The following is an 18,634-nucleotide window of genomic DNA, read 5'->3' as shown; positions in this document are numbered from 1 at the left end:
CAGTCTCTCTTCAGTTGTCCTATTAAATAATGCTTATTTCTGTATCTGTAGCTGTGACTTGCCGTTATTGTTCTACCTACACACTACATCCAACAAACTCTACTTTCTTGTACGTACGACTGTGCTGTGATTGTGTCTTTCACGAGGATGTGAATGTGATATTCGTTTGGCACTGGGACTCTTTTGTTGTTACAGTTTGGTTCAATCCACGATGTTGAAATTGAAGACGGATGGAGGATGAAATTGATTTAATCTGGTTCCTGTTTTCTTTCTCCCTCTCTGTTTTCAGTGTATATCTGAGAGCTTAAAACCATCTTTCATGCCGCGATGAAACCTGCGCTGCATAAAGCGCTGTTCTTCACATCTGTTTCTTTCTTAGTGCTGAAGAGAGAACGGTCTCTTTCTTTTAAATGTTCCCTTTTCCACTTCAGAAATATCTTTTGACGTCTGCACTGTTTGATTTGATTTAATATTTCGAGGCATTCATCATCTGTTAGGTCTCCAAAAGCATCATGTGTAAAATATATTGTTCTCAGGAGGCATCTTACGACGTAGCACAGCGACATCCTTCTTCCTGTCAAGGCAGATCTGTTTGATTCATCTAGACAAATGTAAAGAGTGTCGGCACATTAACACAGAGTTTAAATTAGAAACACTCAACGTCATGCTCCTCATTTTGTGCTAATCTTTTCATTTGTTGACAAATTATAACAGAACCTGATTATAATAAGAGTTATTTCACAGTTTTCTTCATTCTTATAATAAATGTTTATAAAAAAAAAACATGCAGACAACTTTTATTATGTTGTGATGTCTTACAAAAATGATGCCTTTTTTTCCCCCTACACATTGACAGATGAGCTATTTTATAAGAGACTGGAAAATTGAGATTCTTGTCTTTTAAAGAAATTCACAACTTTCAAAAATCGAGGCTCTTTCGCTTAATGACTGGAGTAGATCCTGAAGTGTGTAAAAAAGATTTTGAATCATGAATCCAGAATCGTTTCAAATCGAGTCATGACCCCAAGAACCGAAATGAGCACACACATTGAATGGTGAGACACCCAATGAGCCCTACTGTTTCGATTTCTCTGTTTTGTAAAAAGTCAACTCTGTTCTTCTTAAATACCACATCAAACTTCTATGTTTCTATTCACCTGCATGACATTGATTCCTCAAAGCAGGAAAACCCCTGAAGGCCATTTCTTCTAAGTTACCCTCTGCAGCTGGTATTTGTCAAGATAAACCGTAGCAGCCGAGTTTCCTTTAAAGAAGAAACAGTAAAAGGCCAGTTAGGGTTAATCGACTGATGTAGTCATCACGCACAGAGCAAAAAACATTAACTGTGAAAAAATCAATAATTAGAACTGTAGAAGTTGTTGTCTTTCTGGCAATGCAGAATTCAAATGATTGCTATGAAGAAAGCAGTGTAGAGAATTGTTGCCCATAAAAAAGTTGCATGAGATAATGATTTAAAGAACTACATCAACAAAAAACATGTTTTGAATTGTGCAAAGTGTAAACGGCTTAAACATGCTCTGATTTAGATTTTTTTCACAGTGCTATTTTTCGTTTCTTTTCCAGGCTCTGATGCATTTAAGCAAAGATTTACATGCACTATGACAACAGCTAAAGGCCCAATAACACACTCAAACTGTGTAATTGTGTTTGGCAGTCTTAATTGTCAGCACTGATTTGGTTTATCTAAAAAATGCATTTTGTTAAAAGTTTAAATTATAAATTATTTGCTAAATTACTGAGAGTTAAAGTTGCTGCACCAGTTTTTCCTGTTACTTAGAGAATCATGAATAAGTGATTAGAGGCAATGTGCCAAAAGGCAGTGAAACTTTTAGGGGGTGGCAACTGATAGAAATCAACCTTGAAGTCTGCTGGAAAAAAGGCTTTTTTCAGGGGCTGATCATATGAGTCGCCCTCCTCCCCTGAGAGAGGCGGAGGTCTCTCATCACGGAGCAGTTTAGCGTGGTGAGATGCTTGAATGCTAGGACTTCATTAAGCCCCTCTATTGTTAACATCTGGGCTCCAAAGAATGGCTCTTTCTCTGGTAAATGTTGCCCCGGCTTAACAAGAGATTTTATTACACCATGCAGTTGACATTGGCAGCAGTGTCACGTCTGGCAATGGAAACCCCTCAAATGTTAAGGTCACAGGAGATCAATCAAAGCAGCCTGTTTCCCAGAAGACTCTCATTTTAACCGTTCAATGTTTATCTACTCTTATTTTTGTTGAAGATATAAAACATACACTGACTTTGTATTAAAGCCCTCTTTACGTTTTTCACATCTATTAAAGCAAACTAGAATTTGCCAAAACAATCCTGCCTTTTTTTTCTGAATGCACCTTTTTCATATTTCCAAATAATATTATCACTACATTTCCCCTCTGAAGTGTAACACACATTGATCCATTTATCACTTTGCTTTAATCATTTCCTCTCCTGTCTCCTTCCCCCAACCCTCGCTGTCCCCCCCTCCCCTCCACATAGTAGGGATGTGGCTGCCATAGCAACTGCTGAGTCATCCTTCATCGCATGCAGTCATCCTCTCACACCATCCCTTCATGCAGCAAGGCTCTCTGTCCTCGTGGCCTGCATTAGCATATTGATCTGATGCTTCAATTTGCTAGATTAGTTTTAGCAGCCTTTGCAGGACGGTCTCAGAGGACACTGAGGTGCAGCGGGCTAAACAGCAGCTGTTCGGATGGGTAACGTACCCACTTCAGTGAAGCACTGCCTGAGCTATGAGCAACTCGTCCAGGACTACCCATGGCTTAAACGCTGGCTGCAGGAGGAGCAGGTGGGCGTTGTTTTTTTTTGTTTCTAATCTGCTGCACATGCTCTGCCACATGACTCTCTCATGACACAGGCTGCAGAGTATAGCAGCCAGCTACTGATGACAGTGCTGATGCTCCATACTGCTTATATAACAGTTCTCTCGCTATTGAAATCTTGCTTTATTTTGTCTGTATTTAACAGATTAAGGGGTTTCTCAAAATAAGAAGGCTAAACTGTTTTAAAATTAACTGTATGTGACAAGAAATATTCAGTTTGCTTCTGTTTCCTCCTAGACTTCCCTCTGTTATGTAACTCCAGTGATCTGCCTCAGCTTAACCTTCTGTTAGATGACGAACTGTTTGCATTACCATTCACATATTAAATCTTTGTATTTATTCATTGTTCGGAAATTAAAATGGGTTAGGGGTAACCCATCTCGAAGTATGTGGTAGGCTATAAACAAGCCTTTATATTCAGTAAATAAAGGCTTAAATCTTATTGCATTCACGGCTCTATATGTGTGTGTGTGTGTGTGTGTGTGTGTGTGTGTGTGTGTATATATATATATATATATATATATATATATATATATATATGTATACACATATATACATGTATGAAAAGAAGAAGTGAAATTTGGCAGGTAAGCAAGAAACGCAGCCGGATGACATAAGATGCTGCTCGATGCTAACAGGTGTTCTATAGAAAAGTGGATTTTTTTTTTTAAAGGGTCTATCTAGAAATACTGTCTCTCAAATCTTAAATAAAGGATGATTGAACTTATTATTTAAGTAATAATGTACTGGAAGCAATAAACGGTAGGAGACCATTTACCTTTAATAAACGCTTCTCCTGAAATGTTTTATAATAAGAGTAAGAGTAGGCTACCAAAACGTGCTCCCCAAACTCACTCAACGCTCTAAAGATAATGACTTCAGGGGCTCAGAATAAATATAACATTTGACCATTTAGGCCTTGATATTATTTTTCTCAAGATATAATGTGGTTAAAATCAGGAAATACCCTGATCCTCTATTTCTTGTGGTTTTGGAGTTACGAGGGAGTTACCCTGACCCCCCTCTGGGCCTTTTTTCTGTCACATTTCATACGTTTTTCACATCCTAATAGCATAGAATGACAGGTCTTATATTTTGGGTCTCATGTTTCCTCCGGCTTTCAGGCAGACAGTTCGTGTTAGAAATAACTTGTCCTGCAGCTTCTTTTGCATGAAGAATGACTAAGCGTTTGTGTTGAGTGGTAGGCTACTCCTTTCTTTACTCTTTTCTGTCTTTATGTTTATTTTTCCAGACCACCACAGGACACGAGTACCCAGACTTTGTTAAAATAGTCGAAGTTGGGCCGAGAGATGGACTTCAAAATGAAAAGGTATACACTGTCATTTCAGTCATGAATCTCATTTATTTATGTCCTCCCTTGTTTTGTATAACTAAACAGTCTCAAAGCTGGAAACCCCCTTTTTTCCTGTTTCTTTTACACAAAATATAATCCACAACATATGGGTTGTGTACCATAATTGCCAGGGGCATGTGTTTCACATTTTCTTTGAAATTGTATAAGAAAGATGACATGGCTCCTGGCTTAGTTTACTCTCCTTAGCATGTCACTGCTTATCATTTCCTTATTGCAGGCCTGTAGTTGTACAGATTGCACACGATGCAGATATAACTATATTTACTAAAAACTGCTATACACAGCAATAATGCTTTTATTATTGTATACTTTCAGAGGTTTCAAAATATTCAACAAGTGTCACGATATGAATGTAGATATCAATGTGTTGTGCAGGAAGTGTAGTAAAAAGAAAAAAAAGCCTGCCAGATATGGACGCGTTGTACCTCCCATCTTGAGTGGAATCAAATCCAGAACGAGCTGTTTTGGTTTCCTTGTTCCCCAGGAAATTGTTCCGACTGGGGTGAAAATCCAGCTGATAGACATGCTCTCAGGAACAGGCCTGACTGTGATCGAGGCCACCAGCTTTGTGTCTTCAAAGTGGGTACCGCAGGTAATAACTCTACTTTGTGAACAGCAAAAGAGTGCCGAGTGATTTATTAGGCTCTCTTTGTTGTCTGCTGAAGCACTGGGGGAAATGTGCTCCTCCTCTGGACATGAATATGCTTCTGAAAGAATTCTTTAAGATACTCAAGCCACCCTCTTGTTCTTACTTATAAAATGTACCTGTATTTACTTCCTGTTAGTGTAAAAGCAATCTTCTGCAGAATAGAGACATGTGAAATATACATCATGTATTTCTGGGATGTTAAAGGTTTATTTTTCTACATCGTATGTTTTCCCCTCTTCATTCAGATGGCTGACCACACTGATGTACTCAAAGGCATCCAGAGAGCTCCTCATGTTCACTACCCTGTTCTAACACCTAACATGCAAGGTTTTCAGGATGCCGTAAGCTTACTTTTTCAAATCAGCACAATATTCCCCACTATAAACCATAACTGTTTACTTGTACTTGTCAATTGTAATTACATCTTGGCACTACAGTCCTTTTTTTGGCAGATCACTCTTGCACTTACGTAACTGTGACTTCAACACGGTGTTAGAAGTTTGTTTTTCTCTCCTGTTTTAAGGTCGCAGCTGGTGCTACTGAGGTGGCGGTGTTCGGGTCAGCGTCTGAAACCTTCAGTAAAAAAAATATTAACTGCTCTATTGATGAAAGCATGCTGAGGTTTCAGGAAGTCATTAACACTGCCAAAGTGCACCAAATTCCAGTCCGTGGGTTAGTACTCTTGATGTTAATTGTCACATAAATTGAGAGAAAACACACATATAAGATTGTACTCACTCTGATTTTGCACCGATAATCTCTAAATTTAAACTGTTAAAATATTGTGGTTTCTATATGTAGGAGAAAACACACACTTGAGTAATGATACCTTTAGAGCAAACTTCCAGATGTTGACCAGGTTATATCTATGCATAAAGAAACCGCTCGTCCAGATGGACATTAAAGCAAACCAAACAGGGAAAGTCACTGAATTTAGCTGCACCTTTTCTTCAGACACGGAATGGCAAGCTGCCATTTGTAATTTGTGTTTCTCAGATTTCATAAGCTTATTTGTCCAAAAAGAGATCAACATACTAAAAAAAAATAAAAAAAGAGTCACTGCTGTCACTTTCCACATGCCAAATGCTGTTTGTCGATTCATAAATGGCACAAAACAAAGTCTAATCAACAACCACATCTTCTAAATCCTTTTGTTTGCCTTTGAGATGTCTCGGTCACAAACCAGAAATAACAAAGGCAATAACTCATCAGAACGGCATGATCCTCATTGAGACAGAAACCAGTCCTTCTGCTGTCAACAGCATCAAAAACATCAACAGGCATTAGTAAGATATTCTGGTGAATGTCACTTCAGCGATAAAAAGAATACAGAAACAGCAGTGTGACGTTGTCCATGTTTTGCTAAAGCATTCAAAAACAGTTGTTTATTCAAAAAAGTGTTACATAGAAATGTTAAAATTTCCAACAATGTTCATTTTCAGATATGTTTCCTGTGCCCTTGGATGCCCGCACGAGGGACACATTGAACCATCCAAAGTTGCTCAGGTGAGAAATCATTTATGTTAAGAAATGTAAGATAAGAAATATGATTCAAAGATCATTATGAGATCGAGGGTTTATGTAATAATCACATGGAGGTTCTTTTTGGGTACTGTGGGTTTGTTATAATTAATGCATCTTGTTAAGAGAATGCATGGCTTAAAAATGAATTCAGCGCTGTGTACCATGGCCCTGATGAAGACTTGTTATTAGCAACGCTCTTGCTCGTATATATTTGCCATGAATAATAAATGCACTTTAATTCTATACTAAATCCTATGTTGCAACACAAGACACATTAAGTCACTTTGAAATGGTTGTATGGTTCTCTACAGAAATTTTAGAATCTGTACATGAGGTCTTGATAGTCATCGTTCTGGTTTCTGTTTGCAGTCAAAGCTGTGCTGACTAATAACGTGTCAGCAGGCGTTGGTGTACACAGGAGAAACCCAACGTGTGGACAGCAAGAAAGAAAGTAGAAAGTATTTTTCTGCTCCTTTCGAGAACAGACCCGCATCATGATCTTGTTTATTTCTGTTAACTTAATTGCAAGTAAATCACAAGAAAATGGGAAGCTGCATAACTTGTATTCTACTGTTGAATTGAACTAAGATGGACAGATGAACAAGTCTTGCCTGGAAGTCATTCCACGCTAACCGCTGCCTTCACCTGAATTACGCACAAAGAGGCCTAAAACATTTATGAGGCAGTGATAGACGAATATCCCTGAAGGGTTCAGAGATTGTGTTGAATTGAATACAGAAAGATTAAATACAGAGTATTTCCTCGACATAGTCTGTTCCTTGTTAGCTTCTTTGTTAAAGTACATTTCTTCATCCCTCTTCCAAATTAATTGTGTAGATAACACTCTTTCCATTAAACTGCAGAAGACTGGATTTCTGGATGCAAAAACATTGAATGAAAATGTTTAATCAAAAAAAAAAAAAATCCCCTTTTTATTTTTTTAGTTCGATGTCATGTGAATGTAAGTGGTGCTTTGCATTTGGTTTCAACCACTGAGCAAGTTCTTTATATTCCTTCTGTAACAGAGTTATTTATGGAATATATGTAATAAAAGGGTCTGCACATGTTCCCTTTTCCTTAGGTTGCAAAGAGGTTATATGAAATGGGCTGCTATGAGATCTCCTTGGGGGATACCATTGGTGTTGGTACGCCGGGCACCATGGTGAAGATGCTGCAGAGTGTGATGAAAGAAGTGCCCAGCAGCGCTCTAGCAGTTCACTGCCATGACACTTACGGGCAAGCACTGGCTAACATCCTTATCGCTCTTCAGGTAAGAACTCATAAGATATTCAGAAGCTCTCAATCGTAAATAAAGTGTAGATTCGTAAAAATCCATCCAAATCTTGGACATAAACTTTAGTACAAGCATACAAGCGCTGCCTTATTCTGAGCAGGAATAGCTCAAGTCGTCTGGTATTTCTTAAAGTTCTTAAAACTAATGGCAACGGCTCTAAGGACCAAAAAGTGGGCAGAGAAACATGTGAGTTCTTGGGAAATAACTCGTAAAATAAAGGTGTTGAAAAAGTGGCGGACATCTAATAATCATCTTTGAACATATTGAACTTTGAGATAGCTCTAAAGGACGACACAGTGAACAATCCTCGGGTCTTCCTGAGCACAGAAAACAAAACACGAGTTCTGACAACTCAAGAAAAAGATATGAGAACTTCTGCTATGTGAAGTCAATCATGTATAGCCTGGTCTTTGTAAGAGGTGAAATCTCGAGAGCTTCCTTTGTGATCATCTGCGGAGAGCCTACAAATACTGGCATGGTTTGAAAAGGAGGCCCATTCAGCTTGGGAAGGAAGTTCAGATCTCCTCTGTGCAACCACAAAGCAGAGATGCATCATCCTTTTGATCAGCCTCCAATGTTAAAGTGTTCGACAGCTTCCCTCTCTGCTCTCCCTTGGCAAGGATTCATTGGGCACCTTCCCCTTCTTATGCACATCCTTCTCTGTATGATGAATATGAATACTGTTGTGGAGAACCGCAGACCGATTATGGATAAATGCCCGGCCTTTGCATAAATCAATGTTGTTACTCGTGACAACGTGGAGAGTAGCAACCAGATGTTGAAGAAAGGTTGAAGTGGAGATTCCTGTTCCAGGATATCTTTCAGCTTCCTTTAGTAACTGCCAACATTGTAGAGATCACAAGTGTTTTCTGAGGGCTTTAAATCATCTTTCTGCTCGGGATAATCACATACTGAGCTGCTCCCTATCCATCAGTTTTTCAAGACAGTACGTTCAAAGACAGCATATTTTCCTCATTATAACAAAAAAATGAGGACTAACAATGTTTATTTGTTTTATCCACAATCAGGAAAAAAAGATGTTAAAAGCTCCTCAAAATTTGATCTGGGCCTGATTACAATTTATTTTGGCATGTTAAGGTTGTTTAAAATCCCATCAAATTTTATAGCATTAAAGATAGTAACCACATGTGGAATCACATTCATTAAACATCTTTGAGTGTGTGCCAGGCTGAAGTAGGCAGTCTGAAGACGGGTACACACGACAAGGTAATCGTGAGGATTATTAACCCCTTCTGTCATCCTAAATCTAGCTCGACACTAGATGATTTTAGGTCAGATTTTGTGCCCGATTTGCCCCAAACCGTATCAGGCGGCCACCAACGACATGCCAGTGATGGCCAATGATAGCGAGCAGACCAGCACGCGTCTCCAATTGGATGCTGTGTACTCTCAAAAACATGGCAGTGGACATAAACCCAACTGTTCCCCAAGCCAAGGGGAATATTGAAAAAGAAGACCCGCTTTGTGGGCAACATAGCAACAACACAAGAAGTGTAAAAATACTTTTATAATGTCACATGCAAGACAAACCACAAAAGAACGCACTCCAGGACAGCCAGCTTCACACAGGTTTCTGTGAGATCATCACTCTGAAATGTTTACCACAAACAGCAGGTGTGTGGGCTCACAGTCTGGACGGTTCGTCCAGTGTGTGTGTGTGTGTGTATGTGTGTGTGTGTGTGTGTGTGTGTGTGTGTGTGTGTGTGTGTGTGCGCGCGGAGGATTACGATGCTGTAAATTGGTTGAAACTGTCCTCATGTTTATGGTCTCCCACATTTTTTTCAAGTCTGTTCAGATTGGAAAATCATGTAGCCAGCCAAAGAAAAGTCCAAAGATTTGACTGGTTCTAAAGATTCTCATGTCAGATTTTCCTCTGGTATGATTATTTCACTCTAGAATTATTAAGGTTTTTCTGATTCTGATCGACTGGCTGTAATGGTCCTCTTCTAAAAGAACGCATCCTGTAATTTTTCAGAGCATCACCTGTGAATCAGTGAACTGTTCAGGGGGTAAAAGAGTGGATCACATGACCAGACAATCTTGAACCAACATCAGTACCAACCAACAGATTCCTGCCCAGACTGTAACATGGGTAGTGCGCTCGCTCCAACGAAGGAGGCTATAGATTAGAAAAGGAGGCTGCTGTCCTCCAAGCCGACGGCTCGGGTTAAAGTCCGAGATGTGTCTTCGTTCCCCACTCTCTCGCTGATTTCTGACTCACTGTCCTATCTCTAGAAGAGAGCCCCTAAAAATAAACCTTTTTTTTTTTTTCTCGAATTAAGTCTCATATAAATTAAAAAATAAATATACTATAAACGTTCCCTTTTGTTGGTAAAACTCCTCAAAAAGCAAGATATGTTTGTCCTAATATTTCTGAAGCGTACCTGTTTACCTGGATGTGCGCTTATCTTTAATGACGATGTGTCAGTTTTAGGCCTCATGAATGTGTCCTCTGTTTGGCGAGTATTCAGAACACACAAAACAAACGTGAAGTTACAATGGGACACTCAGGAAAGCAGGAACCATCAGTCAACGGGGGAGAGGGGCATTAAGAAACATGATATAAGCCTCCCCACAAAGCAAGATGATTCACAAACTGCCCGCTGAAAAAAAATCCCAGAATGTTAATGAACATAAGATATTTCCTATGGGGCCTTCCATCACAGTGCACAGATATTGTTTCGAAGGAGAAGAGAAAACTGTCACGGACTCTCCCAGTGTAACGCTGTGTTTCTAAGCAGCTCTCAGAAATTGTAATGAGGCTGTGAAGCCCTTTGGAAGATCTCTCTTGTCATGGTGCTTTTCTCCACTTTGCCCACAGCGAGTGTTAAGCTGACGTAAATCCAGACATAAAACAGAGGTAACACAGATATGGCTGTATCAGTTCTCTGGAGCATCGCATTGTCACGGCAGAGAGGGGGGGGGGAGCTCATCGGGGGCTGGGCGGGTCAGCAGATGTGAGGGGGGGTCAGCACAAAGGCTCACCTATTCAGTGTCTGTCGGACAAAGCATCTGAGAGCTAGGTGGATCGAAAGGCCCCTGGGGGGCTCCTAACTCATCTGACGCTTGGCTGTTGAACTCTCTGACAATGCTGTGCTTAAAGGCCGGTGGAAAACGATCTTTTCATTTGCTCGCTGCTCAACATGTGATGAATGGCGCTGCAGCTGCAGACACAACGCACAGAAACTTGGGAAGCACTTGTTGAAAACTTGTGGGAAGAGCATAAGATGCTTTTACTGTAGTTTGCTTTAAAGTCTTTCACTATCTATATTATTTAACAATAACAAAGCACGAGCTTTAAGACCTAGAAACATTTCATTAACTGAACAGAAAGTGTCAAGTTTCATATTTCTTACAGAATTTTGTTGCACAGATATTAATTCTGACTGCACAGTGTGAGACATGTGCGATGATATTGTTCAGTATTGCAATGACGAAAACACTGCTTTACTACTTTTAAAGTGTTTTCAATTTATTGGGATAAAGTCACACTTTGGGGATTTAATTATGAGTAAGAGAGCTTCCATACTGCACATACAAAATTAGAGGCTAACAGCATTCACAGGAAAAATAAAACTTTAAAGGTTTTATTTCTTGGGCTTTTTGTGCCTTCATATTTATATTTGTTTTTTTCCATTTGATTGTTTCCACAGTGTTACAGCTGATGGAGCACTATGCTTCACAAAGCTTGACAAAATAAAGTAGAAGCTCCAAATCCAGATGCTTTACGTGGGAACGTTTCTTCAACTTCGTGACACACTTTCAACCGTAAATACGCAGAAAAAATCAGATTGTTGATGAAAATTTTATGGAATGGATAAAAACAAATACGTGTTTGTTTTTGTAAGCTGAGAGATCTTTGCTGTCAAAGACATTGAAAGATAAAAACTTTTTTTTCTCTTGTTTTTTTATGTGCTGCACCAGATCATTCTTCATAGTTAATCGACATAAAATTAAATCATTTATTTGGAGCTAATTATTATGGTCTTGTTTTTAGTTGATCATTGAAGATTGATGAGTTTACACTGAAACATTTCAACAAGGCACTGTTTACAATAAAGTAGCAGGGTCAACGGTGGCCTGGTGGTTAGTGTGTTCGGGGGCTGTGGCCCTCGAGGCGGGCGATCTGGGTTCGGGGTCGAGCCTGCGGCTTCTGTCCTGCGTGTAAACTCCCACACTCTCTATCTCTCCTGATTTCTGACTCGAGTTCCTCTGTCCTGTCTCTAAATTAAAGCCAAGACTTTGAAAAACAAATAAATGAGCAGTAAACAGTCAAAGGCTTGACGAACATTTAGAAGAACTTGTACTCGATGGCTCATATTTTGCACGCGAAGATATCTGCCATCTAACTGCCAAATAAAAAGCTCTTAACTCGTCTTCTTTTTCTTTCCATTAGTTTCCAGATGTCATCCAAGTCTTTGCGCTTGGAAAACATTCCACATAGTTAACTGTCCGAACACAAGAAGTGAGTGGATTATGGTTTTGTTTACTTGATTACTCTCGGTGATAATCACTTTTGACATTAGAACATTTGTTCTGAAGCAAAGCTCGACAATTTTCTGACGTTAAGTCCAAAATATTTGTTTTAAGTTCGCTTTCTTTTTCGGATGTCGGAGTGAAAAAGCTCAGTGGGACGGTAAAGTGTCTCGGCGGTCCATTTTTAGAATGATTCATCGCAGCTGCCCTTGTGGCCACGGAGCAAAATAGCAGCCGGGAATATTTAGCCGACCATTTGCTGAGCTGTAAACAAGATGGAAATAAAAGATTTTTATCATAGCTTCTCATTACTGTGAGCCAGAAGTCCACACCACCAACTGGGAGAGAAATGAATTCCCCCAGCGCTGTCAGCCCTGAGTCATGTCTTTTGTTCCTGAGAAAGACATTCCTCAGTCTTTGTACCTTTCCTTTTTTCTTTCTTCTTTCCAGGAGGTCTGGGGGGATTTGGAGGGGAGGGGGGGGCTTTGTTACAGACCTACTCCTGGCAGGTCACACAATGACAACGTATGTACTTAGATTTCACAGACTTGGCGAGGAAAATCATTTATTCTTAACCGCAATTTTTGGCGTATTGTGTACGGCTGCAGCTGGCGAGTACGGTGTGACCTGTTTGTGCTCACACTCGAGCTCTCCGGTAACAACAACATCCATCTTCACGATTTTGTTTTGACTCTGTCCACGAGTCTTCGTTCCACCTCGACGGCTGAGCTTGGTCAAAGAGATGGCTGTGCTATCATTCAAAGATTGATTGTAATTGTGGTAGTAACTTCAATATAATTTCATGCTCATCGAAGGCAGGTTTGATGATTTATTTTTTCATCTGTATAAAATTCTAGTTTGTTTATCGCCAGTATCACACGTCAGGGGGACCTCACTGTTTTTTACCAACAAATTCCCCATTTTTACAGCTTGAAACAAGACTGAAACAAGAGTATTAGCTTTTTTTATTTGTAAAAATAACAGGAGGACTTTACTTACAACAGGACACAGCAGGACACATTGTGAGGGACCTTTTAGAAGCCTCTGGTTCATCACAGGTGAGGCACGTTTGTTTATAGATCACCAGAGAGCAGCTCAGAGTGCTGAGAAAAAAAAACAGAGCAGGAAGAACATTATAAAGACATTCAACCACAAAATGTATTAAAGTTGAAGCCTGACAAGTGTTGATGTTTCTTGCATCACATTTATAAATGTAAGTTAACTGATCTAACAAAATGTCAAAATCTCTTAAACTTGTGTTAACCACAGACTTTATTTAAGGCGTCTAGCTACAAACCCATTCAAAAAACCCATGATGCTAAAATGCTCCTGCTTAGGCTCGAGTCTTTTCTCCTTAGGTCGCTTTTTAAAAAAAGTATAAAATTCAGCTTCAAGTTGACTCCTCAGTTGGAATCATTTCATTGTTTTCTATACTAGATGTTGTCCTGTTATTAGAGAAATGGTGCTGAGTTTTAAAAAATATTGCAATTCGACGTCGTGATCTTCCTACTTCACTAACTTCTTATTACACTTTCTGTGGTTTTATTTTCAGACCATTCGAAAGCTCCAACCACATTCATGGTATTTGTAGAGAAAATAAAATAGATGTGGTTTGTTTTAAATATTATTTATGATCGCTTTAAACATACACGAGACGTGAGACACAGTTATCCATTAAAGGTTGATATTGAAAGTGAATAACTGGTGGAGGTTATAGACTCAAAACTAAAGTAAATACTCAATAAATCAAGATGTAATTGATTTATGTTTTCGGTGTTTGTTTGGTCTCCTAGCTGCCCTCTGATATCTGGGCTTTGGGTTCCAGTGTAGAGGTTATTTATGTGTTCCTGGGAGGAGGTTATATATGCCTCAGCAGCAGCTCTGTGACAGTTTCTTTCAGCTTCCTAGTTTATGTAGCCAGTGGTGAAGCATCCCTGCTTCATATCCTTCAGTGAATTCTCTCTCTCTCTCTCTGACGCACTTATGAAACCAAAATGGGAGCGTGTCCATCTTCAGCCCCGTCCACTCAGAGTATAGAATGTCAACAAACGTATCCCGAATCATGCGAGTTTAAAAAATGCACTGTGTCTTTCCGCAGGAATGTATTGTTTTTCTACAGCCACAGTGCTCTGGATATGGTTTTTTAACACCGAGTGCACATCTGGTTTCTGGACAGTGTGATCCTAACTGAGCGTTGGCAGGCTGGAGCTGCTGACCACCAATTCCTGCACAATTAGTGTCCAGAGGAGCAGCACACGCCGCTGAAGGCTCCGTTTTGTTCCTCACGGAAACAGAACGCCGAGGACCCCCGGCCTTACACGTTTAGCAGCTGAAAGCGAGAGGATTGGCATGGTAGATTACAACCCTGTGTTTATACGACAAAAAAAATCCTGCCTCTTACAATATCCTGCTCTGGCTTAAACCAAGGTCTGGAAATCTCGTGCAGTGCACACACCGGAGTAGATCTCCTCCTCCCACCCCACCTCCTCCCCTTTCTCTGCCAACACAAACAGCAATTACGACCGGTTCAGACGGCCACTGAAAGAAGTAAGTTCTTGTCTGGAGGAAAAGCAGCCAATTAGCAGCATTGTTCGGAAAAAAAGGGCAACTGAGATTCCTTTAATTTAAAGTGGCTCAGTTCTGCTCCACAGGGGGGTGAAATCCTTCATGACCCGATGCCACCGAGAGGATCAGCGTGTTAATTTTGCCTCACTGTGGGATCCTCTGACATCTGGCTCTGCCACGGAAGCTGGAAAACATCTTTTATATTCTCATGGTGATCTCAGGGACATGTGGAAAACATCCCAAGACCTTCGTCGGTAATGACTGAAAACTGAAGGCCTTCTTCTTTTTTTTGGTGTTAAAGCAAGATTTGACTCCTCCGTGAAAAAGAACAGCACTTTTATCTCTTTGTGTGAAACGTGGTAAATGTAAAACAAACAACAAACATCCTTCCTTCAGCATGAAGAGCCGAACAAAAGCAATAAACTCATGTTTCAAAAGCAGCATTTTAAGACCTTTGGTATTCTGCCCTAACCAATTTACCGATGTTCAAAAGAAACATTAAAACACATCGTTTGTTTTCATATGGGGTCCAGACCTTTGCAAGTGCAGGCATTAAAAAATGAAACAAAATGTAACAATTATGTTGATTGTGAGCAAACAATGAGCCAAACATCTGAAAACAAACTTATGACAGATGTATATTTTCTTACATCTACTTGGACAAAAACCACAAAAGGGTGGAAACGTTTTTAACCGTGGTCATCAGTGAAATAATTTAAGACTTAAATGATTATTTGTAGCAACTGCACATTGGTCCAGTAATGCTACAAGTCCTGTATTGTTGGCCTGCTGTAAGAGTACACCCTCAGGCTCAGGAAAAAATGTCTTCTCAATGTGGCAAGAAAGTGAATCCCCATGGTTTCAGGGCAGAGTAGCGCTGTAAAAACACGAGTAACCAGGAGAATCAGAAACACATGAAACCTCCTGTTCAACATTTATAATATTCCTCTCGTATGAACAAGGCCGTGATTATGTGGTGCTGGTGGTTTGAGCTGACAAAGAGGATGACTAAGCCGTATTACGGGACGTTCTGTGCCCATTCATCTTCAGGACTTGAGCCCACATTTCTCCTCGGCAGCTGTAAAACACGACCGCAGCGCTGTCAGGGCGCGCTGAACAATCTGGCAGCACAAGGATCTTTGTTTCCTGGGTTTTACCTGAGGTGAGGCCTGTGTGTGGAGGCCCTGAATGTCTCTGTTGTGTGTCCTTGCAGATGGGGGTCTGTGTGGTGGACTCTGCAGTAGCTGGCCTGGGAGGCTGCCCGTACGCTCAGGGCTCGTCTGGCAACGTTTCAACAGAGGATGTTCTCTACATGCTCCATGGCATGGGCATTGAGACTGTAAGTGTGTCTCTGTCAGGCCTGCTGAATCCTAACAAATCATCCAAACTTATTAAATCCCTCCGAGGTCATTTACATAAACAGACTGCTCTGCAAACATACGGCTCTGTGAATGTTTATTTTATAATATCAGTAGTTTTGCACAATTTCCAAAAACCCATAGTGCTGCTGGCTCACCTCAGGAACTTTTTATACAACAATCTCTACCCCTGCTGGTCAAATGTAGTCACTACAGTTGAGTTTTCTATCACCTGTTGCACACGTTCATTTCAATCCATAATAAGGATAAGGATCATCTTTATTGATCCCCCAATGGGGGAAATTTGGGTGTCACAACAGCTCAAAAAAACCCCCAGTAAAACAGGGAATATAAACAGCATCAAATAGCAAAAAGGAAAAAAAGAACAGCTATGAGTGAGTTTACATTAATTAAATAAAGGGGTTTAAGAAAAATACAATAGACTTAAATAATACAAGGCATAAACACTATGTACACTTTCACTCATGGAATGACAGATCAGGAATTAAAACACACACAGTATGTAATAATCAGCAGACTGTACTCTTTGTTATATTATTTACAAAGGTCTAACATGACTCCACCATGATCACAGCAACATTTTGAACTTGGACAGTTACCAAACCTTCATGGGTGTATTTCTTGTTTCTAAAGTTTTAAATGGGTCAGAAAAAGTAACATATCAGGATAAATCTGTTTGTTTGTTTGTTACCGAGGCATAGAACTGAATTTTGGTTCAGCTTGAGGCACGCATCTGAGAACTACTTAACCTTTCAAAGAAAACTCAAACATTGGTTAAAAACAAACCAGATATAATATCTGTCCTCCCCTTCTGCTGCCCCCGGCTCATCCTGTAATTTTAATGAGCTGATTAGACGTGGCTCGGTTATTATTTGTTATGCTGTACTGTGTCTAATTTGTTTGTGAAATTGTCTGTGAGTTTTTTTGTGTGCTGTTCTGTCAACTGTCCTTTGAGGTGTCTTGTGATTTCAAAAGTATCTGCTTCAGTACTATGGATTAATGTAGCTGTTGGGCTAGTTCAGGCATATTTACATGGATGCTTTTTTTCTGATATGTTGATTAATGTGCCTTAATTTAAAAAAAAAAGGAAAAAAGCAAGGAAACACTTCCTTTAACCTGACTCGGGATGAAAAGCTGTGTGATGAAACTGAGTTAAGCTTGAGAGAGGATAGAGGGAGATGAATCACCTCGACATTTTAACTGATTGCATCGTTTTTTATTGTTTTGTTTTCATCTGCAGGGTGTGAGCCTTCCCAAAGTCACAGAAGCTGGTGAATTCATCTGCAACTCTTTACGTCGCAAAACAAACTCCAAGGTTGCCCAGGCATTAAGCAGGACACTGTGATGTGTTTCTCTCCAGAAGAGGGGAGAATTAAGAGTTGTAATATTGGACATGATTTTCCTCCAAAGTGCTTCCCCCTGTTGTTGCTGCATTCAGAATCGTTGCCTCTGCTGCTGTGTTTGAAGGACGTTGTTCAGAGTTATTTTCTGAATCATCAAATTATTTTTTTCCCTTTGTTTTGGTGTCCTAATTCGGCTTATTGTTGATCCATTATGGAGCTTTCAATTCATTTTTCTGTTTTCAAAATCTGCAGTGGAGAGACATTTAGGATCTACTGGAACATCAGATTGTTTGTCAGATATTTTTGTTTGGCTTTTCATGGTTAGAGGAAGTTGACTATCAATAAAGTATTAATTTAGGATAAATGTCCAAATGAATGAGGTCATGAGTTATGACTAAACAGTGGCCTTGTACACATCCGTTAAAAGCCTTGCATTAAGAAGGCTCCGACACTAACAGCAGAAACTATCGGTCACTTTTGTTTTGTTTTGTTGTATCGTCTGCTGTCTGATAATGATCCATATTAGACCAGAAGGGACACACAAGAAGCCCTTTGTTCTGCTCTAATGAGAACATCTCTTTATGCTCCTCGGAGACCTTTCCCAGCTTTGTTACCTGCTCAGTTCCTGTGTGGGAAGCAATCGAAGAAGCATCTCCGAGAAAAGTGATTAACACATTCTCTGAAGAGGTTTTTGATCTCAGGTTGGCCAAAGTGTTACCACGTCATCAGCTTCTCTTCAGGAGGGTATCGAGTGTTAGTGTGAAATGTAATGTGAATGTTAATGTGTCTCCTGCCTGATTACATCATCCTGTGATGTCTGTAAAATGAAATGAAATAAAGCAGAGATTATACAAACAGGATGTTTCAGTGAACTTTATTGAGATGTACTCAAAAGTGATTGTTGTTGTTTTGTTTGCAAATGGTGGAGGAAGGAAAACATACTCAGTTAATTGTTATTGCCATCATTACATCCAAGTAATAACTCAGACTAATAGGAAAGACTATGAAAGCCAGCTGGACTCCGGGAAAGAAATAAACTGTACTCTTGTGACAAGAAAACAATAAAATGTGTAATTACATTTGCATAAATGTATTAGAATATGATAATTTCATACTCTCATTGGTCTACCTTCATCATTTATGCAAACCATTCTCCATCAG

At 39.8% G+C, this 18,634-nt stretch overlaps 1 protein-coding gene across 2 annotated transcripts; it reads left to right on the top strand.

Moving 5' to 3' along the window:
* The first annotated feature begins 2,524 nt into the window (after positions 1–2,524).
* On the top strand, positions 2,525–18,312 carry hmgcll1 (3-hydroxymethyl-3-methylglutaryl-CoA lyase like 1). 2 transcript variants are annotated; one of them, XM_079363281.1, is made up of 9 exons: positions 2,525–2,813; positions 4,100–4,177; positions 4,707–4,814; positions 5,117–5,212; positions 5,395–5,543; positions 6,314–6,377; positions 7,477–7,665; positions 15,965–16,090; positions 17,371–18,312. In XM_079363281.1, the coding sequence occupies exons 1-9, from the start codon at positions 2,718–2,720 to the stop codon at positions 17,473–17,475; spliced, it is 1,011 nt and encodes a 336-aa protein (XP_079219407.1). In that variant the 5' UTR covers positions 2,525–2,717; the 3' UTR covers positions 17,476–18,312. The 2 variants fall into 2 exon arrangements, with proteins under 2 accessions (XP_079219407.1, XP_079219408.1); XM_079363282.1 differs by lacking the exons at positions 2,525–2,813; positions 4,100–4,177 and having other exon boundaries at positions 4,718–4,801.
* Positions 18,313–18,634: the final 322 nt, after the last annotated feature.

This window comes from Symphodus melops (assembly GCF_947650265.1).
Source record: "Symphodus melops genome assembly, chromosome: 15".
In the NCBI taxonomy this organism is placed as follows: Eukaryota; Metazoa; Chordata; class Actinopteri; order Labriformes; family Labridae; genus Symphodus; species Symphodus melops.
Note: the sequence above shows the minus strand (reverse complement) of the source record. Positions and strands in the feature narration are given on the sequence as shown.

Excerpts from the sequence above, each read along its gene's own strand:
- hmgcll1 (XM_079363281.1), top strand. The coding sequence starts at position 2,718 with ATGGGTAACGTACCCACTTCAGTGAAGCACTGCCTGAGCTATGAGCAA. Across the intron at positions 7,666-15,964 it reads ACATCCTTATCGCTCTTCAG|ATGGGGGTCTGTGTGGTGGA; the intron begins GTAAGAACTCAT and ends GTGTCCTTGCAG. Across the intron at positions 16,091-17,370 it reads ATGGCATGGGCATTGAGACT|GGTGTGAGCCTTCCCAAAGT; the intron begins GTAAGTGTGTCT and ends TTTCATCTGCAG.